This window comes from Syngnathus acus, chromosome 17 (genome assembly GCF_901709675.1).
Source record: "Syngnathus acus chromosome 17, fSynAcu1.2, whole genome shotgun sequence".
Classification (NCBI taxonomy): domain Eukaryota; kingdom Metazoa; phylum Chordata; class Actinopteri; order Syngnathiformes; family Syngnathidae; genus Syngnathus; species Syngnathus acus.
In genome coordinates this window covers 4605957-4632831 of record NC_051102.1, presented here as the reverse complement: position 1 = coordinate 4632831, position 26875 = coordinate 4605957, and the positions used below count along the sequence as shown (strand labels likewise).

Here is a 26875-nt window from a genome sequence, read left to right as displayed (position 1 = left end):
TTACCGCAAGGTAAAAAAATTCAGTCAGGTGGGCGGGTTCATCTGCTATTAGCGTTAGCATATTGGGAGCATACGCCGGCCGGCCCACAGGACAGATGTCGCCGGTGATCCTGCCATATTTTCACACTGCCTGCCAACGTGACTTTTTGTGCTTCTTGCCTTCTGTTGCTTCTTCTGCACTTGTGTTCTTTCGGCGGGCAGATGAGTCACTTTATTAGAAACGTCTGCGCTATCTACAATGTGTTGACACACGCATGAAAGACAAGTCCAATTTGTGTAAAACAACAGCGCTTTGATATGCAGTTTTCTCACTTAAAGCTAATGCTAATTCGTGTCTGTGTTGCAATTCAGAATTTGGGAATTCTTACCTGGACTGTGCCATTAAGGAAGGCAAACAAGATGGGCTTAAATGTTTTATTCACGTTGTTTTTACAACATATTACACGTTCAATTAGAGCGACAACAAGCGTTAAATTAAATAGACTGTAAAAAAAACAAAAACAACAACAGCTTGAGATGAAGCTCCAGTCAATTCAAACGCAGTAATGTTACATTGCTCCTAATACGGCTCATAAAACATACAAGGCCTTTTTAATAAGATTATAAGCATTCCCAATCATTTTCAAAAGGAACATTCAAGTCTCAGCCATCCCCAAGCTTGACGTCTGCCGATCGGCCGCTTGGCTCGCTGTTTGGTTTTGGGAGGACGGGGGAGCACCTTTGAAGACCACCTTCAACCGAGACTTGGCCAAGACTGTGCATCCGCCCCCATAGCGTTCTAATGCTAAAATTGTTGCTTTGATGCTTAGCGAACCGGGTTTCACCAAGTCGCCTCGTTGGGCTTCAGAACAGGACACAGCTTTTCACATTCTCACCAACAACCACATTTACTGATCGGTCGACACAAACATCACTTGATATGTTCCTGAAGGGGCCGCCGACTCTCCCTCTCCTTTTTCTGCTATTCGTGGCAGGCGGTACGGCTTCCTGCCCAAAGTTGCCGAGGAAATGGCGCTCTGAGCTTGACTGAGCTGTTAAAAAGTAGAATCGGGTGCCACGAGTCGTGGGAATCCAGTCAAATCTCAACGCGGCCTCTAACAAGTTCATGTTTTCAAAAAGAGATATGCTTGTCCTTCACAAAATTGTCCTATTACGAATCATTTTAGACGCAGAAACACGAGTCGTACCAGGATTCACCTGCCGAAGGATACGGAGTCAAACCGAACAAGACTTCTTGGTGAAAATGCGGCTTTGCACACGCAACCTGCCTTTGCCAGTCGGGGGCAGAGGTGCGCGTCTTGGCATTTGGACAAAAGACGAGGGACGGTGCGGAAAAAAAGAGCGGGAAAGGCGAGGACCACATGGCTTCCCACCCCCCGAGGGAGCGAAGGGAGGGAGGGAAGGCGGGCTTCTTTGAAGGGCAAGCGAAGGGAGGCGAAGGAGGACGGGAGCCGCAAGTCCGATAAGACCAGGCTTAATGAGCGTAGTGGATTGTGCGCGGCCGCCGGACGTCAAGAAGCGGAAGGAGATAAAAGCCAAAGACGCAATGAGGACACGAGGAAAGGAGGGATGGCAGCGAGATGTTTGGCGAAGGGAAAAAAGGAGGATGGTTCTATCTTAAGGAGGTCCCGTCCGCCGCCCGCCCTCCGGCCCCTTGACATCATCCTCGCTCGTCGGTCGCCGGCCTGCCAGGCGAAGCGGCCGACGCTAAATCATACCAGCCCGCCACCACCCAACACCGACCCGCTAACTCCTCCGAGAAATGCGCAGCTGTTACTAGTGAAGATGGCCAGAAATAGACGCCATTAAGCGCCATCAAGGGCCAGAGAAGGGCAACGTAGCGCCCCCTAACCCTAACAACGGCATTTTTCTTTTAATTTGGCTGTATTTTTCTCACAAAAATATCTTGTTTAATATAATAGTTGTCAGATACTTTCTGCAAAATTAGGACTATTTGAGGATTTTGTTTTTCCATCTAAAACACCCCCACCACGATCCAAGTTGTCATCAGGCTAATCATTAATAAGGTCACTTGGTTTTTGCGAAATTATCTTATTATTATAATTAGGAATTTCCCCACCAAAAATACAATTTAATTCCTGTAAACGTTTTATCCAAAAATATTGAACATTTCTTCTAGAAATAAATATGAATCTAGTCTGATTTTTCTTTGATAAATGAAATTATTTCCCCTCAAATGATGACCCTCCCGAATTATACGACGACAAATTGATGTTAAAAAGGACAGGAATGATATCACTGTCGACGCTGCCCTGAGCTGGGTCACATGCTTTACGCCAGATTGAGTCATAAAAAAAAAAAAAAGGTTCAGGAGACTCCAGTCGGCCCGAGGGGCGTCTGGCGGGATCCTGTGGCGCCGGTTATGAGCGTCGTTAGGCCTTAAACACTTTTTTTACGCGTCGCCCGGTGAGTGCATAAAGGGACTCCGGTGAGGAAATTATTTGACACGACCGCTGACGGCGGGGGGGGACGCAGGAGGGGGGGCTGGGGGTGCGTCTATTCCTCTTATAGACTGCCTTAAAGGAGGAGAGATAATGGGAAGTAATGACAACTAAGGGAAAAAGAGGAGGGGGGGTGCGTCGGGCAAACTAGAGAGGTGGAGGAGGCGTCACGGAGGAGTCAGACCTTTATCTAAGAAGAGAAGAAGAAGAAGGGCGGGGTGAGAGAGAGAGTGAGAGAGAGGAGACAGTGGTTAGAAGATCATTTAGAAATATTTGCAAAAGGGAGGGTGCAGAACGCAGGATAATGCTCATGGGGGGGGGTTGGGGGGGCAGCGTCAAAACAAGGCTGCTGGGACGACCACAAGTCACAGTTGGTACCACTGCACTTGTTGATTACTGGTGGCATGCCCACGCACCCCCCACCCCATCCCCGCCCCTTTAGCGGAGGGCGAGCTGCCGGGCGAGCCGTGAAAGGAGGCCGGGCGCTTTGGAGGCGCCGCCCGGGCCTTCCTGGCCGTTCTTGCGGGTCAGCTCCAGATCGATGGTCATCAGCACCCGGCCGGCGGCGTCCTCCACTGCCGCCGCGTCCCTTCCGCCACCCGCCCCCCGCCCGGGCCGGAGCAGCCGCCCAAAGAGCGCACCCCAGCCCCGCCCCGTATCCTATTTGCGCTCCTTGCGGGACTCCTGCTTCTTCTTCTCCGAGGCCTTCTGCTTGGCAGGGTCGGCCGCTGGCGCAGGGGCCTGTGGGGGAGCAGGGACAGAGAGGGGGGAGGGGGCAGAACGGGGGTGGAGAGTCACTCGAGGAGGAAAGGAGTGCCAGGGGGAAGGGGGGCATGGGCGGGGAGCACTTTTAGAGGGATGAGTGACACTGCGGTGAAGGGGAGAGAAAAAACATTATAAACAAGAAGAGAGGAAGAGAGGTGAGAAAGAGAAACGTCCTTTTAAGTGCGGGGGGAGAGAGTGAGGGGGGGCGGTGTCCACAGCTGGAGGGGTGGGGGGGGGGGGGACAAAAGAGGTAACCATGCATTAGGTGGGCTCCACACACCTGTGCAACAATTCATTAACCACACGCGCACACACACACGCGCAATAAAACGATTCATGCAAGGCTGCAATTTTTGGGGGCTGCCGGTTGTTGACTTTGGTGTCATGCTTTCAGACGCGCCATGTCAAAACGCTGCAATGTGCAAAGGCCGTTGTGAAGCTTTCTCACTGTGAGCACTTTGAAAGAAGAGACCACCAAGAGAATTTAAAACACAAGCATCGCACGCAGGTGGTCTCTCATCAACCGCACGCTGAGCACTTCTAATTTGACTCTGATCATCAGCGCAAAGACCAAGGAGAGGAAGAGGAGGATGTGTGTGCTGTCGCATCCGGAATGGCCGTCCGTCCGTCCAGAGCTTTCTGGCCCCTCCCACCCTCCCTCCAGGCTAAAATGGACGACGGCAGGGAAGAGGGGAGAGGATCTAAGGCTCAGGGAGGAGGGAGACGAAGAGTGAGGTCAAGTGATTTCCTGTCCGAGCGCATCACATGACCCTGAAGGAGAAAAGAAGTAGGGGAAGGGATGGGCAGATGGTCCTCCAGGCCTGCGGAGGGAGTCAAAGGTGAAGAGGGAGGAAGAGGGAGGAAGAGGAGCTCCAATCGATACAAAGCGCCTGCCGCAATTATCATCCCACAACTCAGTGTGTACGCGTGTGTGTGTGCCTGTGGGAGACTGCATGTGTGCATGTGAATGCGGGCTCGTGTGTGTGTTTATGTGTGAATGTATGTACGTACGTGTGTGTATGTGTGCAATGGCATGTGTCTGCGCTTGAGTGTCACAGGGTGCCGTGCGTGTGTGTGTGTGCGTCCGTGCTTGCATATATGAATAAATAACTAAATAAAACAGGAAGGATGACATGCGTGACAGCGTCGTCACGGCAACCAAGCAAAGACCACATTGCCCTGTCTGTACTTGCGCGCACACACACACACACACACACACACACACACACACACACACACACACACACACACACACACACACACACACACACACACACACACACACACACACACACACACACACGCAGTGAGTGCCCTGTGGCACTGGAGAGTAACCTGACAATCATCTGACAGCAAAAAGAAGTAAAAAAGAAGAAGATGGTGAAAATGGGGGGCACAGGGGAGGCTACGGGGTTCTTGAGCGACGAAAATGAAGAGGCGGCTTGGTGCCCCCTGTAGGCGAGAAGCATCATAACAAGAAGGACTTTGTTTTGCTTTGCTGGTTGCGAGGAACATTCCCGAAAGGTGGCCAAGGGCTCGTCTGGCACGCTGCCACGCTCCAAATCGCCAAACGTTTCCACATAATGTCGCAATGCTCAAAATCAAGAAAGATCTTTCAAGAAAGTCGCAGGACTCAAAATCCATCAGGTTGCTTTTTGTTTTGTACAACGTTCAAAATCACTTGAGCCACATGAGGCCAGGCAATATATCAATCAGGTTCTTTGTGTAATGTTATACTGCTGAAAAGCGATGGGTGACGTGTCCCTAAGGCCCAAAATCAATAATGGCAAATCAACAGGGATCTTTTCAGAATGTCACCACACCAAAAACAAATATTATTCTTATTATTATTATTTTTTTTTATCGAATCATAACACTCAAAATCAATCGGGTTCATAATGTGATGACACTTGAAACCGTTCAGCTTCCTTTCATATTGTTAATGTGCACAAAATCAATGGACTTGATAATGCCACCTCAGTCATACTCAATGAGGGTATTTTCAAAATAAGAGAGATGCTCGCTCGCTCGTTTTATTTTGAGTGGCGGCGTGCGATTGGGCGAGGGGCAGGAAGAGGAGGAGCCAGAGAAGAAGAAAAAAAGGTCAACTTGCCTGTCTCTGCTGTGATCCCTCCTTCTTTTTCTTGCCGTGTTTGCTGGAGGACAAAAGACAAAATAGAAGTCAGGATGTCTTCCTGGCCCTGCCGCGCAAATCTACTGGCGGGATGATGGACACGCCGCCATCGCACCCTTACGCTGGATTATCCGGCGGATTACACGCACATGAAGATTACAATCAGGCTAAATCACTTGACGTGCGTGCAGGGGCGGCGCTAAGGGCTTGGCAATGTGGGGGGGATGGCTTTGTTTTGAAGCGTCTCCAAATTAATGGGGTTCCTATCATACGTTCATGGTACTCAAAACAAATCAAGTTCTTGCTGTGACATCACTCCAAGACAGGAAAAATTGGAAAAACTTTGCTGCATACACCCTGGAGCTTTCAGCCCAGATAGACAGACACTCAGAGGCAGTGGGCTTCTATTGATAGTGTCACCAGACTCAAAATCAGGACCATTCTTCTCATGACACCACCATGAAAAAAGATAAGAATCAGTTTGAAAATAAGGTTGATGTCCTTTAAAGCCAAGAGGCAAAAAGAACAGTGCTAGCTAGCTAGGCTAGCTAGCTAGCGCCGACTAGGCCAGGCAGGTGTCGGTGCCGGGCAGGGGTTCGGGCTTGGGGCGCAGCCCAAGGCAGCCGGCTGGCAGCCGCAGCGCCGGCTCGGGGCCCCGCACTGACCTGACGCTGAGGCTGAAGACGCGGCGCGCCACCAGGAAGCGCATCAGGTAGTAGATGACCACAATTAGCAGCAGCAGGCCCAGGACGGCGCCCACGATGGAACCCGTGATCACGCCCGCCTGGATGGGCACTGCGACAACATAAAACAAAGTCACCATGATAGAAAAGCCACACTAGAAAGTGAATAAAAATGTGACGGTAGAACCTTTGACAGTTAGAAAAGTGACATTAACAATAGACGGTACAAAAGTTACAATGAGAAGTGGAAGTAAATTGGTGAAAATAAAATTAATTGTAAAAAAAAGTGAAGGTAAATCAAAGAGTTGCAAACTTGTGGTGGAGAAGAGAAGAAGGTCAACAGCTAAAGCAAACGATAAGAATCTTGGCGAGGAGTCATGCATTATTCATACGGCACTTAATGGACCATTGACGGCAGCACACCGCGCTAGTCGTCAGCACGTCTGCCGCAAATTCTTTTTTAAAATCAATTCTACAATAAAAATGCAAATATACAATTTTTCCAAATGTTCTGACCTTTCTCAAAGACCAGCAGGCGCACGCTGGAGGGCCGTCCGCCGATGTCGGGCGGGTTCTTGGCGTCGCAGGTGAAGGTCCCATTGTCGCTGAACTCCAAATTCTTGAGCACGATGGAGCCGTCGCGGCGGCTTGGGTCCCCCACAAACTCCAGACGGTCCCTGAAGGGACCCTTGTTGTCCACGTAGGCCATCCCGCCCGTGTAGTGGAAGATCTGAAAATGGGCGTCTCACTTAGGGACACTCGCTGCTGCCAGCTCAACATCCTTCCAGAAACCAAATGACGCCTCATTCAAAATTGCACCGCCAAAGGAGAAGAAACATGAACGAAGGCAGGGAGCTCATTTGAAAAGAGGATGGCTTGGGGGGAGATGAAAACCCAGATTAGAGGAGCGACGGGAGAGGGCGATAAGTGGATGATGGCAAAATGAAAAAAAGATTGCCTGCTAATGCAGGCAAAGTACAAACGTGTTGCTCTCGTACATCATAAGTGACACCTTCAAGTTTATCAGCACGTCTGCTCTTCATTGATTGGCACTGAATTTGCATTTACCGAGACGCTGTCCCTGGCCCCGTCGGGCCTGTAGGTCCAGGAGAAGGTGACGTCCTCGGAGGTCCAGCGCCAGGAGAAGAAGGAGCAGGAGAGCCGCACCTCGCTGCCCACCAGTGCATGACGCTCCCAGCCCGTGTAAATCACGATGGCCTGGGACGGCTCGGGCACTGCACGCAGGGAAATCGCCAAAGACATTTTGAGCCGTTCCCACCGGGACGTGCCACTAAATTTCACGGATCTTTCCACTTCTGAACTCGCAGCTTCACGGGACCTTTATGTGTTTGGAAAACAACATTTTCTAAACGTGGTAGCAGAGCCCCCACAAAAAAATGGAAATATTGTGTGCATGATCATCCCAATCACGCATAATGTGGTGAGAAAATATTGAATGTGTCACCAGTCATGTGTGGATGTTGATTGATGCTAATTGGCTTTCAGGCCCTAAATCAATATTTGACTGGCTGGGAAAATAGGACGCTGTCAAAATTAAACAACGAGGGCATGGAGTAACGTCTTCATAAAAAACGGAGTCGATGAAGCCTCCGCTAAGGCGCTTGGTGCCGATTAAGAGGGAGACGATCGGTCACATCGGTGCGTCTTGTCATGTTTACCGGTGGGAGGAGCCACATCATTTGACCATGCACTATGATTATTAGATGATTAAAGCATTGGTGGCGAGCGACCATGCAGCAAACATTCAGTCTCATTCAGAAGGAAAATGCTTGCCTTACAAATGACAGCAAAAAAAAAAATATTCTCACATTGGGCTTTTTTTCAAAAACATCAGATTAGAGATTTGAATAAAAATATTACTAAGCTCCTTCCATTTTTCTTTTCATTGAAAAGAACATTGGTTGCTTTTCCCTACATTTAAATATACAATGCTGACTATTTCAATCACATAAGCACATAGTTGCTTTTCTATATACGTCAGTTTTTTGTTTTTTTACCTGCGGCCAGGACAAGGAGAGACGCCAGCGCCACCAGGGTCAGCATGATGCCAAGTGTGGACTTCCCACCGACACGGAAGACACAAAAGCGATGGACGGGTCTCGGTGGCGTAAGAGTCCCACTCTGCGGGAGAGTGTGGGAAGGAGAAGACGACGAGCGAGGACGGAGGGAGCCGAGAGGCACTAGCCAGCAACAGGAGGCCCGATGGTGTGAGGAGTCTTTATAGGGGGACACACCCCTGGATCGGGCCAACCTCGGGGATCCTCCTCCCCCTCCCTCAACTTCCAGAGGGCCACGCAGAGCCAAAGAGATGCTGACGTTTTCTTTTCTTTCAACTTTCTTTTTCTTCTTCAAGTGGAAGACAGGAAGTTGGCACTGAGAATACTTCTTTTAAGTACACAAGCCGAGCGTAGAGAATCACAGACCACTTGACCTTGAGCATGCAACTTGGCCAACTTGGACTCCATAGCACCCTAACCCTTAGGCCACCTTGACTGCCATGAATCAACCTTCGACAAAACTGCAAGACATGAACCACTCTGAAGCAACCTAGACTTCCATTGACAATTTGAGACTGCCATGGAGCAGCCTCAGACCAGCCTGTACCCAAGCTTTTCCTTGTCCAAATATTGTATTATGGTTTTGGACTTGGATCATGTTGGGTTTTCATATCACTTGCATTTTTAGCCACAATTGAGCTTCAGTAGTATAATTTGATGGGCGCTAAGGGTGGCGGAAGGACATTTAGGTCCGGGTCACGGCGGTCCAGTCCGCTCAGAAGTCAGAACAAAGGCTGTAAAGTCTTTGGAGTGCCCCCCCGCCAGATTCCTACTGATACAATGGAGCCCGAAGGGGACGGGGCCAGGCAGGGCCTGGCCGGGCCCTCAATGGCGCTTTCTCCCACCCAGCAGGGACGCACAAAGATGTGCATTGAGCGCCCCCACGCCGGAACGTGTCGCCGCCGCTAGCCCAGAAAGTTGAAGTCAGGACAATAGGAAGCGATAGAAATGAAGGGCAATTCGGCCAGAGAACGTGGGACATCTTGTTGGCGGGTTTCAAAACGCACGTGTGTCAGTAATGTGAGCACACATGGCAGGGATTGGAAGCAATTTTTGCTCCATTTTCCCAGAGCTGCATGCAATCGTCGGGTTTGCTGTTAGTGGCACTCATTAGTCATGATGTAAACCCAAGGGACGTGTGACGTGAGTGATGATGGTGGGGGACAATTAAGACACGGAGGTCTTGATCATCACGCTGGTCCTGGCACCTCTTTCATGCTCACGGGTCCTGCCGGTGGCCATTTTGTCCACCGGTGACAAATCACCTCTTCTTCTAATAGAGTCTGCTGACGTCAAGCAAACGGCCCATCTGCTACCGCACTCCACTGTATAAATGGAGCCACTCCATTGTATAAACGCATGATTTGGAAAAAAATCACAAGAGAATGTGAACAAATAAATTGGTTCTGGAAAGTGAAAGTCGCAACCTGGCCTCAAATGGGTCTTTTTTTGCTGTGGGGCAGGCAGGTAGGCAGGCTTCCTGACTTCGATGAGCAGGGCAGCCTGTAGAGTTTAAAAAAACAGAATGAGATCCGAAAGGTTAGTGGCCAACGCCGTGAAGAAAAACACCATTGATATTGGGAAAGCAACAATGGCGGCGTGTGTCCCTCCCGCTCTCTCCCTCACGGCCTGGAATGGCAGCGATGTCACAGCCAGCGCCAGGAGGGAGGGAGGGACGGAGAAAGAGGAGGAGGAAAACAAAGCCTTTGTTGCCCAGGAGCGATGGAAGGACGACGAGGCGGAGGAGAACAAAGCCTTTGTTAACGCACTTGACAAAGACACCATTGGGAGGGCGAGACACAGACACCATGACGGACAAAAGTGTTGGGACGACGTCCACCTACAGGAAGTGGACGAGAACGGACCTGAGCTGACCCGACGCGAGCCGAGCAGCTGGTCTTCGGACCAGCGCAATTTAGCGGGCCTTGAATTCAGGTCCAAATCCAGATGCGCTTTTCTGCCAAAATGAAAAGAAAAAATGAGAAAGAAGCTCCCATTTCAAGGTGACAAGTGCAATTACCTGCAGATCCAGCTTCATCTTCATGCAGAGAACTTCCATTTGCGAGTAAAATGAGACGACATCATGACTTGACAATTCCAGATTTTTCTCTGGCAAAGGCTTTCCCGGAGCAACTTTGACTGCGCTGGAGCAGTTTAGGCCGATAACGCGGCGACTTTGAGCACACCTCATTCCATATTTGCATTTTCAATATTTTCTGCTCTGCTGCCTGCTTGATTCCCATTCAGCGGCAACAACAGCCACCGAGGGGAGGGGAGGGAAGGGAGGAGGACATTTTGGAATTTCAGTCACAAGCGCACTGACGGACGAACGGATGGACACAAACCATGCACACGCACGCATGCACAAATCAGGATGTGTAGAACAAGCTTTTATTTCTATTCAAGTTGTCAAAAATACATTTAGATTTACATTCAGGCTGATCTCAACGACGCATGGGCATTGTGACCTGGTCAATAGTATTCCTCCAAGTCGCCTTTGTCTCCCTGATTCTGGATCTGCTGCTGCTTCTTGTACAGGTCGGCGATCTTTAGGGAGGATGAGGAGGATGAATGCAATCTCCTTGAAAATCAATAACTTTCTTCCGGACATAAAACTTGAGCGCTGAAAGAAAAGCTAATCAAGTCCGCCGTTGCCTTCGGGGAAAATGTGAAATCATAGCCGGCGCTACAAAACAACCTCTGGATTTTATTTTTATTTTTTTTAAAACATCATTAAATGCTTCGTCAATCTGTCGCCCGATCTATCCTAATCAAGTCTACTGTTGCCTTCGGGGAGAGTATTCAGTTGCAAAACGAGCAAGGTAAGTCAAGTGTTGCATTTACAGACATTCTGAAATCACAACAGGGTGAGACCTTGTCTCGTGCAGCCACCAAGAGATTGTTCCAAATGTTTATCATTCGTGTGGCTACGTGTTGCTTTCAGGAACAGACTGAAATCACAGTGGTCCTCAAATCCTAATTTCTTCTGCCGCTCAACTCGTCCAAGAGTCACGCTGACTTCAATGACAATGTGAAATAACGCCACCTTTCCTACACAAAAGCGTTCAAACTTTTCATTAAATCACCATCCATCTGCGTCAAGTTGAGAGTTGCCTTCAGAGACAGCCTGAAATCACAGCTCTGCTCACACAACTGAGTGATTGTTCCAAATGCCACAGCCGGAATGGCCGATCTATCCTAATCAAGTCGGCCGTGGCCTTCAGCGAGTTTGAAATCAAAGAATTGTCCAAAAAAGAAAAAGAATCTATCACTCCATCTCAAGTCAAGCGAAGAAACGATCTGAAATAAAATTGGCCATCCATCCATCCATATATCCTCAACCTACTCTCATCGGGTCTTCGAGTTGCCTTCAGAGACCGTCTGAAATGGCAGCTTTTGCTCACACGACAAGTGATTGTTGCAAATGTCCTCTTGAATTTTTGGCCTTCTCGCGTTGCCTTCAGGGAAGTTTCATAATCTATTCTATTGATTATCGATCCAAATCTCTTGAGATCAGCGAGGTGGCCCTAAACGCATGCGCCCCCTAGAGGCTAGAAAATGAAACTCACACGCCCACTGACTATATGAGAGCGTGGTGCTGTAGGTTGGACTGTGCGCCTTGTTCACACTTTCTGAATTTAGTGAGGGCGCCGTACTCATTCCAGCATGCTTGTGGTGCACTTTATTAGGCAGGCAGGCTGGCGGGCTGCAGCAGTAAAGGTGACGTTATACAACCCGTAGTAAAGCCGCCTGCCTCGCCCTTGTACTTGCTTTCAACCTTGACGTTGAAAGAAGCTTAACAGATCGGATCTTTGGCACAAAACAAAAACACTTTGCTGGGCTTTCAAAGGCCACGCCGCACCACTGACTCACCTGAGCTCCGCTGGTGGCGTCTTCGGGCTTCTTGTCATCTCGCACGCGAAGGAAGCGAGGGAAACGCAGGGAGATTCCCTTCTCTGGATCCACCTGGAGAACAGAAGAGATGGAAATAAGGAAAGGAAAGGAAAGGAGGGAGGAAGATGGGGAAAGAGGAGGACGGAAGAAGACAAGGGCCGAAGGAAAACAAAGAATGACAAAGAGGGAGGAAGGAAGGAAGGAAGGAAGGAAGGAAGGAAGGAAGGAAGGAAGGAAGGAAGGAAGGAAGGAAGGAAGGAAGGAAGGAAGGAAGGAAGGAAGGAAGGAAGGAAGGAAGGAGAGGAAATGAGGTGATGAGGACGAAGAAGCGTTTCCTCAACGGGTGAACTGACCATTCCCATGGCAGCCTTGTAGACGGGCGACAGCGACAGGTCGGCACACTTCACCTCCCAGACCTGCACCGCGTCCAGCCACACATCTGGCTCGGCCGATTGGTCCACGCGGTAATAGGGGCGGGGCTTGGCCAGGATGTGTTCCTGGTGGGAAACGAGAGAAGAGTCTTGCTAAGGAAACACTCGTTTGCAGCTTTCTCACAAAATGGCCGACTTCCGTTGCGGGTTCAAACAGCATCGGGGAAGCTTTTTCCCGCTCGAGTGCGAACTCCAAAAGCTGGCAGATATAAATCTTTTGATGTCGGTGCAGCAAAACTATAAATATATGTAACTTCGTCGACTGTACGACAAATAAACATTTATTTGCTGAGAACGCCGAGAATTGCGTTGCCGTGTGTTGTTGGCATTCCATGCGCAGTGGCTTCGCCGCTGATGTGCGAAGGCGACCGATCACACGAGCGGCGGCCGGGCTCCCATCAGCCTTCTTTAATCCGCCATCCATCACGCTCGCAAGGAGCGTTTGATTACAAAGCAGCGCGGTGGGAGCTGATGGAGCGAGGGTGGGGACGTGGGACTGCCCCCCCTCCCCTCTCCTCCTGCGCAATCAGCGTGATTGTACACCAGAAATATCTTACAGTGCCGCTTTCCAAACTGTACTTGCTTAAAGTAGGAGGTAATTCGATGCGTTTTGGAAAATCAGCGGTCAATCCAATTGGCTGGACTTTGAAGTAGGCTCAGCTTCCGCATGGAACAGAGTCAAGCAAAGCTAATTTATCAGCGGGCGGCGGCAGCCCGCTGGAAACACAATCAACGACTCTCAGTCTCAAAGGGAAAGCGTTGGCCGACGCAACTTGTTCAGTTGATTTCAAGCAAAATCGTTTCGCTACAATTTGCGGAGCCAACGTTCAATTTGTTTGCTTTACCTTCAAGAACTTGTGGTGCTGCTCCAGATCTTCGTCCTTGAAGCCGGTCCCAATCTGGAGAAGAGGCGGACAACGTGTGAGAAGCCACCAGCTGAGGTGGGACATCCTGTTAGCGCTGGTGCTAAGCTAGCTCGCCTTGCAGACAGACTGGAACTCCTCGTTGTCTTGGTCGTAACAGGCCAGCAGGAAGCCGCCGTACGTGCCCGTCCGCTTGCCTTTGCCCAGGTAGGCGCCGATGACACACAGGTCCACCGTGTCGCCGACGCCCTCCAGGTAGTCCTTCTTCAACTGCGGGGTATAATAACATGATTTGGATACAAAAAATTGTGCGTTTTGATGGTGGTTGCGATTGGGCTAGAATTTTGCTAGCTTTTGTAGAAGCGTGCTCACCTTGAGCCAGTTACGGGAGCGCTTGGCGATTTCATAGGTAGCGTCCTTCTCCAGAGTCTTCACCATCAGGCCTTCGCACGAGTCTGCGCACACACAGTTGTCAGGTTTGCGCGGCATCACAACGACCCACGCGCAAACAAAAGCAAACCTCGGACAGACTGCTCCAGGAACTCGGCGATGGCGTCCGTGTTGTCCGAGTCGATGAATCGGGCGAATAAAAACTCGCCCTCCGCTTGGTTAAAGGACTCTCGCAGTAGCTCCCGACGGCGACGCAGCGGCTGTCGTACCAGGGACTGCGCACGCACGGAAACACAAATACGCGGCGTTAGAAAAGATGGACTGAAAGCTTTCGGGGTTCAAGAGGCTCTAGAGGAACCCATGAAAGGAGCGAGGCCATATGCTTTTTGCTAACATGTTATCTTTGCTTGTAAAGGGCCACTGACACGCGCAGCAAGCTGAACACGTAAACTGGAGAGGAAGGAGCGACTGCGAGCAAAGCAGCGGCGCCGACTAATCGCGTGGCGTCAGACAAGTTATAGCTGTGTTAGGCCACGTAATGGCACAAATTAGGCGTCACTGTTTTAATTAGCTCATTTGTTTCGCTCCACTTGTGGGGAGTTGGGGGAACACAATTGTGCTGATTTGCATTTTGCCGCCGACAACTTTAGGGAATCTGCTGGCCTGTTGTGTTTTATTTGGAGGGAGGCATAAACACACAGGTTATGTCACACAATCTCATTCCCCGACACACACACACAAACACACAGGCGGGCACACTGCTGGAATTGCAATGAGCACGGGCATCATTATCTGCTTACAGCCCCCAGCAGCATCGTCGTCATTGGCATTCAGGGACAACGACACTGTGGAGGGACGACAGGCTCGCAAAACACACAAATTGGTAAACACACAGAAAAGCCATCATCCACTACAAAGAAGGAAACATACAACATAAACAATTCTAATGCTAATGGAGTTGAAGTTAGTCCTCAAGTAATTTGGGTTAAAAAATAAATAACTAAGCGCTCCAGTTTAACGCAACATCCCTTGCTTGTCTTTTTTGGTGCGACGACCGGAAGGCGGCGCATTGTCACGATTACCTCTCCATTCAGGTAGAGCAGATCAAAGGCGTACACGCACACTTGGACTTTGATGTCGGCGGCATCCACGTCCTGCAGGAACAGACGCAAACACACACAGGGACACACACACACCTGATTGAGTTTGTTTCCTGGAACAAAAAGACATGCAAATAGCTCGAGTCGTGACGCTCGTCTTAGTCACAAACTAAATTGTCTAACCTTGGCACTCCAAAAGAGAACAGTTACAGTTCATTCTAAATTTATTCCCGTCAAGTTGGCATCACTTCAGAGCCACTAATTAAACATTAACAGAGACAAAGCGACGACGTGCTAATCGTCACATTAGATGTGCTAAAAGAAAAAAACATTTTTCTACATTAAAGGTATCAAATAATTTCACAGAAATCTGTGGAATATTCATCTCCACCGGGGATAGTGCGTTTATGTATCTATATATATATTTTTTTCTTCGGAGTCTAGAGGGCAGCTGACAGGCCGGCTGGGCATGCACTCTGTTCTCGTCTTTCCAAGTGGTGTGGGAGTGCCCATGCGGAACCTTTTGACAGTTGTAACAACCTAGCTCGCCGCGAACGGCGAGCTTTACTCGGCAGGCAACGGCACCGGCGCCATCTGTATGTGAAAGACGTGACTGCACCGGTGCATAAAAATGCCATCTCGAGGAATGGTGAGTCTACGGAGGAGGCTGAGAGTAAAAGCGCAACGGCAACGTTCATCTTGACGTTCTACCATTAGCGCCAGCGCCTCATCCTTCCTGGCCTGATCTTCATTTGCGCCCGTGTCAGAGCTGAGGAACGAGAGGAGAGAGAGAGAGAGGACAGAAGACGCTTTCCTCCGTCGCCGTCATGTGATTTGTGTAGCGTGCGAACGCCATTATTCTGATCAAAAGTGAGAAAAAGCCTGGCTGACATTTGCAATCACACAAAGGCTCTCCCTCCGCCATCTCATCTTCACCCCGCCTTCTCTTCCGTCCATTTGACGGCAACTTATCAATCTCCTCCTCTTGCGACTGGATCGCCTCACTCCATCACGCCATCCTCCTCCACCTTTTCCTGTTCTTTATCGTCCAACTACTTTTTCAACAGAAAAATGATCAGGTGTGTGGATTGCGGGTTGATTATTTCTATTACAGTTGGTTTTTTTGCTGTTCACAATTGTTTTTGTTTCTAAGTATAGAAGTTGAGTTTTTTTGAACATGCAAAAAAACAATAAAAATAGAAATGTTGCTCTTGCAATGCACTTGTATATCAATGAATTTTGCAATTTTCTCTATGTAACATGAGTCCATGATTGTGTATTATGCTAGAAACACGGAGTGTTGATGCTTTATGATTCTCACCATTAGACGCGTTTTGCCGCCATCTTGTGGCATCTATACGCAATTACAAACTCCCATTTTGCGGAGGTCAATTATTCGCATATTTTCGCCACTATCTATTTATTTATTTTAAATAAGCAACTATTTGAATTCCGATGTCATTGACACGTCAGTCATGTTTAATGGGCGCGAAGAATAACGAGAACCCCGCCACACTTTGATTCAGGCTCCTCTTATTCCTACCTTCCTCTTGCGTGTGGTGAGGACCTGGAATGGCTGGATCTGTTTCTTCTCGTGGTCCCAGGCCACCGCCTCTGCGTCCAGCACGCAGGAGACCACCGAGTCTTTCTTCACCTGCAGAGGAACGTCGTCAATAAAAATAAAAGCACAGTCCAAGACGCTGATGCGAAGTCTTTATATCTACTCACAATCATGTCATGTTTTTTGGGGAAGCAACAGAATTAAATTGAGCCAATAAACCCTTTTCAATTTTAACAGACAAACAAAAAGAAATTTGTTTTGCCGGTCTGCAACAGGCTCAAAGTGTGCTACCATAGCGATCACTCAAGAACTTCAATGAATCTTTAATGACGTATAAGTGTTGAATCTGTGATTTATTACAGAGCTTCTAATGAATTAGATTTTTTTTAATTTTTAATCTCACCACTAATTAAAATGGGAGACAACTTCAAGAGGGAGGCCTTGAAAGAAGTTAACTGAAAGTAGGACCCGTCGCAATTATGGAGCGCCCGCCCCTCGCTAGCAGCCTCACTTACTACATCCATTGTGCTGCCGCGTCTCCGTGACAACCCCGTGCTAATTTTCCCGTGATTGACTGACTGGTGACACCCCAAATATAGCGAGGCACAAAAACAGCCGCAATGCATTCAACGCCGTCGGCTTTAAGCGAACGGTCGGTAGACTGAGGTGGGACGTTGATAAAAACAAAGTCAGAGAGGGACGAGAAGAAAGCCAAACATCCGGCGGCCGAAGAGTCGGTCGGGGTGCACCGAGAAGGAAAATGAAGAAGCTGCGCAAAGGCGATAAAGAGACGTCGACAGCCCCAAAACACAAAAAAGTGAGAAGGCAGAGAAGAAGAAAAAAAAAAGGTGTAGAAGGAATGTGCTGGGACAGAGTGAAGGTACCAGAGGCGAAAATGAAAAAAGGTGACAAGAATGTATCAAAGCCCCCTCCACATGCACGTACGCACGCACGCACACTCCCCACCAAAATGGATGAGAGGCACGACACGGGGGAGCTTTCATTAAAAAGTTACAAAGAGACGAGATAGGACTGACACCGTGGCAGGTTCGCAGGGAGGATGAAAGAAAGTGCTGCAAGGCTGTCAAAGCTGCACCAATCTGCACGCTGGCGACCACGGCTGCCCGGGGCGGGGGGGCGGGGGGCTTCGGTCGACCGCAAAAACAGTGCCATGTCATTTTTGATTATCACCAAAGAATATGTGATCATTTGTGCTCCTTCTGTTTTATACACAAACGTCACTTGGCGGCTAGGCTAGGCTAGGCGGCACAACAAACAAACAACCTCTACTGAGCAACGCAATGTTGCGAGTGAGGCAATTAAATATTTGAACGCAATTAAAGCACGGGCCCGCAGACCGACATTTCAATAACAGCCACACGCCAACGAGCGTCAATGAGAACGCCTCTAATAAAGCCGTGTAGGCTCATTTGCTATTTAATTGCAGCTCTTGACTAGACGGAGGGGGTTGCGCGCTCACTCTCTGTTAACCTCGGGGCGACTCCTGGAGCTGCTCTGGCCCGTCTAGAAATTGCCAGCTTAAACGAGTCTCCACATCGAAGCGTGCGGCGCAAAGTAGCAGCTACAGACTCAGCCAAACAGCTGACAAGGGAGAGCTTTAGGTGGAGGTAGAGCTCATTTAGTTTTTAAATACCTCAACATAGCGTAACTCACCTTGGGGATACGAGAGATGATGTCAGGGTACTTGCTAGTGTTGTCTTCCTGGTTGCGGCTGAATATGCGAACCTCGCCACTCTCCAGGACGTGAATCTGTCGGGCCAATATCAAAACATCTGCAGTCAAACAGTCAGAGAATGATCGGGATCCAGATATGAGCCCTCCACCGAGGCTTAATTATGGCCGTGACGTAAAGGAAACCGTCCAGTATTCTATCAATTATTTGGATCTTGACGTATTAAACTGAATAACAAGTACATGTGTGGCGCAGGTACTTGGGGTTGCTTGAAAAGGCGGAGCCTGGCCCGGTGAGTGATGTGGGTGGCGAAAAATGAGAGTTTTGTTGCTCAGGGGTTAGGCCTGTCTGCGTGTTGAATTTCTCCATGCGAGACGTGTGCTAATCGAACAATCGCGTTCAAATAGAAATGTAACTTCCTGGCACAGCTTCACATTTTAGCCAACATTTTTTTGTGATAGTTTAATCAGATCTTTCCTTAATTTGCACTCGCATATTTCATGTCGGGCCGTCGTCGCTCATGTGGTGCCGTGCTTATGTGCCACTCCGAACAGATGCACCCCACGCGTCAAACTGCCACTTAGCTCCAGAACAAAACGGCGACGGTCGACGTAACAGATGGAAACATCGCAGACATTTCAAGCGGCCTCGTCCAAAAGAGGCTTCAGCTCATTTGCCGGCTTTAGGCCGTCTGTTTTTCTCGTTCCCCTGTGCCGAGAGAGGAGCCTAATTGCTGCGCGATTTGACGGTTTCTATTTGTCGGGCATCGGCGGCGGCAACGACTGATCTGCTCAAGAGGCGTGCAAGTTGAAACAATCTGGAGCTGCTGCGGCGACCGAGCGTTCTGCGGCGGTTGCGAGTAGCCGCTCCGACGAATGCAAAGAGCCCACACGGTACCATCAGCGAGAGCCAAAATTCGGTGTCTTTTCAACATGCTACTACATGAGGTACAAATTAAACAAATGAAATTAACTCATTACAATTATAAGTTATTTACGAAGAAAATGAGAATGTATTGATTTAAAAAAAAAAATAAAAAATAGGTCAAAAGGTGCGTGCGTATTATTGGCATTGCAGGCCGTTTCTTCCAAAAGAATCACCTGTGCGAGCTAAAAAAAAAAAACACATCACGGGTGGATCGCGCACATCATTCGTCCAGACAGACGCGTGCGTCAACAGTGAGCGCCGGCTGGCGCTACACGTGTCCACTCGGCATCTCAATTACTGCCCCTTTCTCCTCGCGCGCTTATCAATGAACGTCCACTTTGACGAATGAACCCACCAAATATGCACTCAATCACTCACTGGGCTACTGTTGTTATTCATCACGCACACACACACACACACACACACACACACACACACACACACAGACAAAGTGACGGAATGCGGTGTATCGTGAGTCCTCCTGCTGGCCGCTGCGTGTAGTGCAGAAGACACTGAGCCGCCTTGTTCTTTGGACAGAGCCAGGTTGAAAAGCTCTCGATAGGCGTGACCGTCCGGAATGAACGCCGCAAGCTGGATTGGTTTTGCATTACAATCTGCGTCTCACGATGCGGACACCTCCTGCTGTGTCTTGCATGTTTGCTTCTTTCCCTCTTATGCGTCTCTCTCACCTCTTTCTTCCTTTGACACACACACACAGGCGCGCGCACACACGCATCCCCTGGAAAAAAAATCCTCCTCTTCATCATCATCCCGCCTTTAGAAGCTTGGCGCTTTCTCTGCCAGCAGGCCCAAGGGAATGGCAGCGCTAATGTTTATCTTAAAAGAATAGGTGCGCGCATTGGGGAGAGGAACACCCCACTCCGGTGAACACAGAAACGAGTGTGTATGTGTGTGGATGTCCAACACTTGCCAACCACACAAACGTAACTCACCTGTGCACGCTCGCCATCGTATTTGTACTCGCAGGTGAATGCGGCCTCGTCGAAGCGTTTCATCACCTCCCCGACTCCCTTAGTGGGGTGTGCCAGCATTGGCCTCAGGGGTACGCCTGCCACGGCAGGAGAGAAGGGGGTAAAAAAGAAGGACAAAAACTCAGCAAAAATTCATCTTTGAAGGACTCATGGAAATGAGCAAAGTAACATTCAAATGGCCTCTTTAAGAGAAAATGGTAGTTTTTGAGCACGTTTTTTTTGGGGTCGTCCACTCACTTTGAATGACCCCAAAATGACCCTAAAATGGCTGCTTCACACGATCAATAGGTAGCACTTACAGGTCCTTTTACTTATCGGATTGCGTAATCAGGAATAATTGTTTATCATTATCAACTGGCCTCCAGCAAACCGATCAATGAACACTCTGGGCAGCCTCCAGATTGGTGGCTTACCTGGGGTGAGCTTGCAGTGATTGGGAAGCTGGTCGATGCCTTCTCGAAGGAGGACGGGGAGAAGGATGTCGTAGTTGGGCATCTCGCTGTACGCGGGGGAGAAGAAGAAGAAAAAGGTGCATCTTGATTAGGAGGCTGAAGAACACGCCATAAACTATCAGTGTGTTAAACTAGCTGTTGTTTCACACTTTAGAGACTACTGATCCTTTTTTTTTTTTAAAGATATTGGGCTCCTTTTATTCAAGACAAAAAAACATGTTTGTCAATTAAAAAAAAATGAATTTTTTAACTTTACATTCTCAAGAACCACAAACATTAGCAGCTGTCTTTACCAGTAAGTCTGCTTGAGAATGAGAGACTTCTCTTCGATCCAAGCCCGCCTGCTCTCCGTGGTCATCCCTTTGCCGACGTCCATCACGGCTGGGGACGTGCCTGGAACAAAACACATCGCCTGGCGTCCATTTTCTGAGCAAACAGGCTCATTATGAGGTGGCTGATCGTATCACGTGCAACGGCAGCCATTTTATGATGAACCCCTGGTTGTGTTTACAAAAAACTGCAGGGTCTATTTGGGATGTCACAGGCCACCTCGCAGCATCACAAAGATGATATAAGCAGGCATGTACGAGAAACGGGCAAAAGTCTTGGGACACCAATGAGTCACAAGTCATTAAAATAAGATCAGTCACTATAGTGGACAATAACTAAAAAAAGAATTATACACTGGCCAAGTGTATTTTTTAGCTTGTTTCATTCAAACGTTGTTCAGCATATTCTAGGTGCAACAGCACGCCTAGTGGGACGGGGGTGGAAGAGCGCCAGCTGCAATAAGACCACTCCAGAGCATATTGCATCACGAGGGGGATGCGGCGCTCGCACGGTAACCTGTCTGATGAGATAAAATTTCAGATGGAAAATAAACAAATATTAAGCTCAACATTTCCGGCGCGGGCTGCAGATGAATGCAAATTTACCAACTGAGCCTGGGGTCTAATTGGCTCTTATTAAAGTGCTGGCGAATGAGCTCTGAATGCTAATTTACTTGGCGTAAAATAAGTTAATTGGCTCTATGTGTGTGTGTGTGTGTGTGTGTGTGCGATAGCATCTGGTGAGAAGATGAAACCCGTCAGGAACGTCAGCAACGAATTAAAAAAAAAAAAAGGTGGTGGGTGGGTGATTCCTAATCATCATGTTTGAGTGTTTTGGGAACTTGGAAGCAGAGATGGGATGTTTTAAAATTCTTCAGTGACTCCTGTAAAGGATATTTAAACATCTTTAATGAGCGTTCTATAAATAAAATATGGCCCCTATCCGACCTCATAGGTTGCATTATTTAAATGGTGCACGGGTAGTGCAATTTGCAAGAGAGAGAGGACAAAAATAAAAGTGCATGAAGTGAAGTGGGGCAGCCGAGAAGAAAATGGAACTTGTGTTTCATCCGACGATAAGGGGGACGACTCTCCGGATGATTGACTTCTCCAAAAAGGCGTTCTGACATCACACTTTTTGATGGAGAAATTCTTACACAAGCTTAGTTGAAAAAAAGCTAAATATGTCTGGTAAAGTGGAAAGCGGGAAGTAAAAAAAAAAAAAAAAAAAAACAGTTTCTTCCTGATGCATCAGCCTCGATGTGAAAGATGCACACGTCAGTCACTACAGTGGACACAGCCGTTTTCTTTCTATTCGCATGATGTCGAGACTGCACATCAGTCACAAGAGCGGACGACTATTTAAAAAGCAAACAAAAGACGGGCAAGCAAACTTACCTTTCTGGGGTGTGGTGAGGCACACGGCTTGACTCAGCGCAGACAGGACGCTCTGCTCGGCCAGTCCGATCCGCAGCTTGCCGGCGAGCGACCTGTCAATCAATCAATCAATAGCGGCCGGTCAGGATTCGGCAAATCGGGCCGGGCTCAAACGGGGACGCCGGCGTTACCTGACGATGTAGCGGGCCTCGGAGAAGCGGCAGGCTACAAAGAGTCCTTTGATAATGTCGATCTTCTTATTCATGGCCTGCGGCAGCAGAGGGATGAGACTTTGAGATTCAGCAAAGAAGTCGGGTCAAAGGAAAGGAACAAACTCGGCCGAAAAGATGAGGGCGCTTGTTGCCAGAGGCTGCGTTTAGCTAGTGAAAACTGGTTGCCGCGTGAGACTTGATGTCAAACGTTGCTCATTCAAAGAAACTCTTTTCTGCCCTCGTGGCCGACGGACGGGAAACTGACATTCCGCGGACCGCTCAAAAGTGACATTTTCAAAAGATGCTCACTCTCGTGACTCAAGTGCAAGTAACCCATGCGTACAGAAGAAAAGCTGTCAAGTCTACTAGCATGTAGTATTTGTTGGGTAAAGCTAAGCTAGCTGTGGCATCTGACCGAGTTGCCGCTCATGCTTGCAATCTCCTTGAGCTTCTTGAAGACGCCGCTGGCCGTCAGGCTGGCCGGCCTGAACATGGTGCGCTGGTTACTTCGGGAGCTCTCGGCCACCAGACCAAGGTCGCCGCGCTCCTGGGCCTCCGCTTTGATCTTGTCAAGTTGTCGTCCTAGCAACCGCAGAGAAGTGCCGGCCGGCTCAATAACGCACACTGAAAGTGTGTGTGTGTGTGTGTGTTTTACCTGTGGCTTGCGCAACAGCTTTCATCAGCACCGTCTCCCCGATGCCAAGCTCCATGCCGAGGTAGGCGGGGCCCAACTGGTTCAGACACAAGTACACGCAGCACAGCAAGTCATCTACACAAACACACACACACACAAAGGGGAAAAGTTAGGATGCACCTGCTTGCTATGGAAGCTGTAAATTGTCGCTTGTGGATGATGTAATGTGCAGTGCAGATGAATTTCAGTGTGACGATCTCGCCCACACACAAGCACACAAATCCAAACATACATTCATCAGCGCGAGTAGCGGAAAGGCCCGTCGCCAGCGCCACAACAGAGCTGGCGCTTACCTGGAGACAGCAGAAGCACCGAGCGGAACAGGTTGGCCAGAGTCTCGACGTTCCTCAGTCTGGGTAGAAGAAAAGAGGAAAAGAAAAAAACAAAACACCTTTGAGGCTTCAATGATGGCGAGGCGGCTAACGGGATTTGCTCGTCCGCGGCGGTTTTAAGTCCCGCGTGGAAAGCGGTCAAAACGTCCTTGTCTGTGAACGCGCTTTGAAACGCGTTGAAAGGCAGCAGCCCCCACTTACAAATCCTCTTCAATGGACACTTTTTTTTTTTTTTTTTTTTACAACGGCCACACATTTCAATCGCTCCATTTTAAAACACATGCTAGCAAAGCTCGAGTTAACCCAAATAGTCAACGTCCTCTTTGCTGGGTTGTCACCCAAAAGGTTCACGTGAAGTATTTAGCGCATATTTATGTATCCGTATACTTTCGGTCAGCGGGTGGCGCTCCCACCTGCCAGAGTCCTCCTCGATTTTCTCAAAGGTGCGAGCCACCGCCAGGTAAGGCACTCTGGGGGAAGACCAGAGCGCATTTAAGAACACACACAATTTACAGAGTTCAGGAGGGGGATGGTGGCGGAAAAGACCAACTTTTGTCCCTCCTTCCAGCAGGCGTGCTCCAACGGGTGGTAGTTGGGCCTGGACGGGTTGTAGTCCGTTTCTGTCGACTCGCTGTCGGCATGAAAAACAATTGACGTCGGAAAATTCACCTTCCTGCTCGATGTCAATTTCAGTCTGCGCACCTTTTGGCGTCTTTGCCGTCTTTCTCCGGGGAGGAAATCATCACGGTCGCCGTCATCGCCTTCTTCTCTGCACTCTTGTTCGGGGTCTTGGCCGCAGCCTTTCTGGGAGCTAAAAATAAGCGTGGTAGTTATACAACACGCCAACGTTATCTGAAAGGCATTTTTGTGCAGACTGACCAAAGAAGCTGCTGACTGGCGCTTTCTCAGCTTCCTCTTTTGTGACCTCGTCTTTCTTCTGCTCCTCTCTATTGAGCTTTTTGTCCACCTCCTCTGCCGTCTCTCCGTCTTTGTCCGGCGTCCTCACCTGCTCCACCGCCGCCTCCTCATCTCTTTCTTCCTCGGCGACCTCATCTGCGCACAAAGCGAGGCCGCGCCGTGTTGTTGAGCGAGCGAGGGCATTGCACTAGACTTCAGAGGATCTTGTGAGACCTTTGCATTGACTTTTTTTTTTTTTTTTTATAACCGATAATGACATTAAACAAAGTGGCCTCCACTTAAACTTGCAATGCATATACAATGACAGCAGGTGGCGATATTGAAAATACTTGCACATTGTCGCCGTGACAGCCGTTGCCAAAAACTCACCCGTGTTGTCACCGTCGTCTCCGTCCACGCGAGCTCGTTTGTTCTGCTGCCTCTCCACGACAGCGTCAGTCTTTTCGCTGGCAGCCTCGTCCTCCTTTAGACTGTCGCTGTCATCCAGTTTCCTCTTGGGGAACATCTTCCTGGCTGTAGATGCCATACAGACAAATGGAAGACTTTTTATATAAAAAAAAAATAATAATAAATAAATCTGTATGACCTCTCTAAGATGGATGCAAACCAAAAACATGTTTTATGTAATTCAATATAGAAAGATTATTAAAACATTAAACAAAATAAATTTTGTTCATACAACACAAAATATATCCAACGAGAGCTTCCTATAGATTCATTTCGTCTTTGACATTAAAGCCTCATTAAGGAAAAGCAATTCCTACTTGAATGGCGACAACGTGACGATAATGATTATGCTGCGCGCCACATGGCGGGCATCAAATGGTGAAGGGGGGAATAAAACAATTTCTGCGTGTCATTAAAAATACAACGCGCTCCACTTAGGACGCCTTAACGATTCTGCTTTATGTGATGCGGAACGCGAGGCATCCTTAATGACGGGAGGCCAAAAAAAAAAAAAGCCCAGCAGCATTTCTTTCGAGTATTTCGTTTGCGAAAACTCTCAGTGATATCATCATCCCCATCACCACCTTAACAAGCACAAGCTTTTTTTAATGTCCTAAACAAAATCACTGGCCACCAGGATTTCCATTTAAACTGTCAGATTTTAATTGTTCCAGTGCCAACATGCTAACAGAATGATATTTTTATTTTGTTTTAAGCAGCTCTGTCTTTTTCTTACCCGTCTTGCGCATGTTGGTGCCTCCAGAAGACGAGGTGGAGTTGGGGGTGCTCGGGGATGTGGAGGGTGTGGCAGGCGTGGCGGGGGCCGGCGGAGGAGACATGGGTGTTGGCACTGCCTTGAGGAGATGGTCTTTGACTTGTTTGGCAGTGTTCACTTCTTCTTTATCATCATCATCATCATCATCGCTGTCCAGAATTCGCCGGCTGCGTTTGGCAACCTTCTTGACCGGCGAGTCATCCTGGAGGACCGCGTTTTGGGCCTTGAGTGGGCTTTTGACAGGCCTGATGGATACCAAGCACATTTTCTTTTTTTTAGGGGGGGTAAATCTTGAAAATTCATCTTAGAACACATTTCCATTCTTTAACCTCCGACTCGGCATGAAACTCGGCATTATTATATTTCATTTATTGTTTTAACTGTCTATATTGATATGTTTGTTGTTTTTACTTTATGTGCAGCACTATGTAGGCGGCTGTGGTTGTTTTTAAATAAAGTTAAATGGTCTTATAATTTCGGTACTAAACTTGACTGATTTACGTTGGAGCAATTACAAAGTCTTACTTTTTCACTTGCTCGTTTCTGGCTTTCTTCTGAACATCCTTGTCCTTTGCCTTGGGCTGGAAAAAAAATCTAGAAGAAAAAAGTCAAAACAATTTTGTATGTATGAATGGTCTTTTATTTCCAGCAACTAATACACACATAATTTGCGTTTAATGATCTCTCTCTCTCTAGTCCACATGAGGTTTGTCACATACACATGACGCCGCGCTTCCGCGTTCGTTATGTGACGTCACAGTTAAACAACAGGCGGAGCTAGCTTGATGTTACTACTCCACAAAAGGTTGAATTTACCACAATATATTTACCTCCAGCTAGATAAAATGGCACGTTATATCTCACTCAAGTGGCCTAGTTATTGGTGATTCCAAAAGTGAGGCAACCAGGAGCAACTCAACTGCTCTCCCCAGATAAACAAGCTAGCAGCACTCAAAGCAAACATTTCAGCAGCCCTACTTACGCGATACTGCGCTGCATGTTGTCCACAAAACTCTTCCTATATGCGTCGAATAAACAAGTCAAATATTTATTTTATTTAAAAAATCTTCAAAAATAAGTCACAAGTGAGGACTCAGATTAGCGCGCTGCAGATGGCAATCAAATAGACTCGCGCCAAAAACGCCTCTTCCGACAAAGATCGCCTATGAGAAATAAGAGGTGCCTGAGGGGCAGGAAATCCGTGAACGTTGGAAAACATTTTGTTTTTAAATAATCGTCAATATTCTGGTGAAAATATCATTATTTTAATTGTTTCTTTAATTTTATATTTTGTGTGAGTATAATTAAAAACAAGATTCAAATAACCCAAACCAAAGGTCATTTGTAAATGTTGAAGTTTTGTTAA

At 48.3% G+C, this 26875-nt stretch overlaps 2 protein-coding genes across 2 annotated transcripts; both read right to left on the bottom strand.

Annotated features, from left to right (window-relative positions):
- Nucleotides 1–400: 400 nt before the first annotated feature.
- Nucleotides 401–8272, bottom strand: mpz (myelin protein zero). Its single transcript, XM_037276128.1, is given in 7 exon segments — nt 401–3125; nt 3127–3203; nt 5341–5383; nt 6027–6156; nt 6561–6774; nt 7113–7279; nt 8063–8272. Coding segments are annotated over 7 exon segments (792 nt in total). The 5' UTR covers nt 8109–8272; the 3' UTR covers nt 401–3010.
- Nucleotides 8273–10491: 2219 nt separating this feature from the next.
- lig1 (ligase I, DNA, ATP-dependent) lies at nt 10492–26668 on the bottom strand. Its single transcript, XM_037276120.1, has 26 exons — nt 26492–26668; nt 26035–26103; nt 25471–25754; nt 24657–24800; nt 24249–24422; nt 24072–24180; nt 23920–24000; nt 23783–23839; nt 23331–23389; nt 22999–23112; nt 22759–22925; nt 22323–22399; nt 22153–22244; nt 20719–20818; nt 20387–20472; nt 19935–20050; nt 18036–18131; nt 16344–16454; nt 14783–14854; nt 13831–13975; nt 13683–13765; nt 13428–13580; nt 13293–13346; nt 12370–12513; nt 11996–12088; nt 10492–10669 (listed from the first exon to the last, which is right to left on the bottom strand). The coding sequence occupies exons 1-26, from the start codon at nt 26506–26508 to the stop codon at nt 10595–10597; spliced, it is 2772 nt and encodes a 923-aa protein (XP_037132015.1). The 5' UTR covers nt 26509–26668; the 3' UTR covers nt 10492–10594.
- Between the last annotated feature and the right edge of the window lie 207 nt (nt 26669–26875).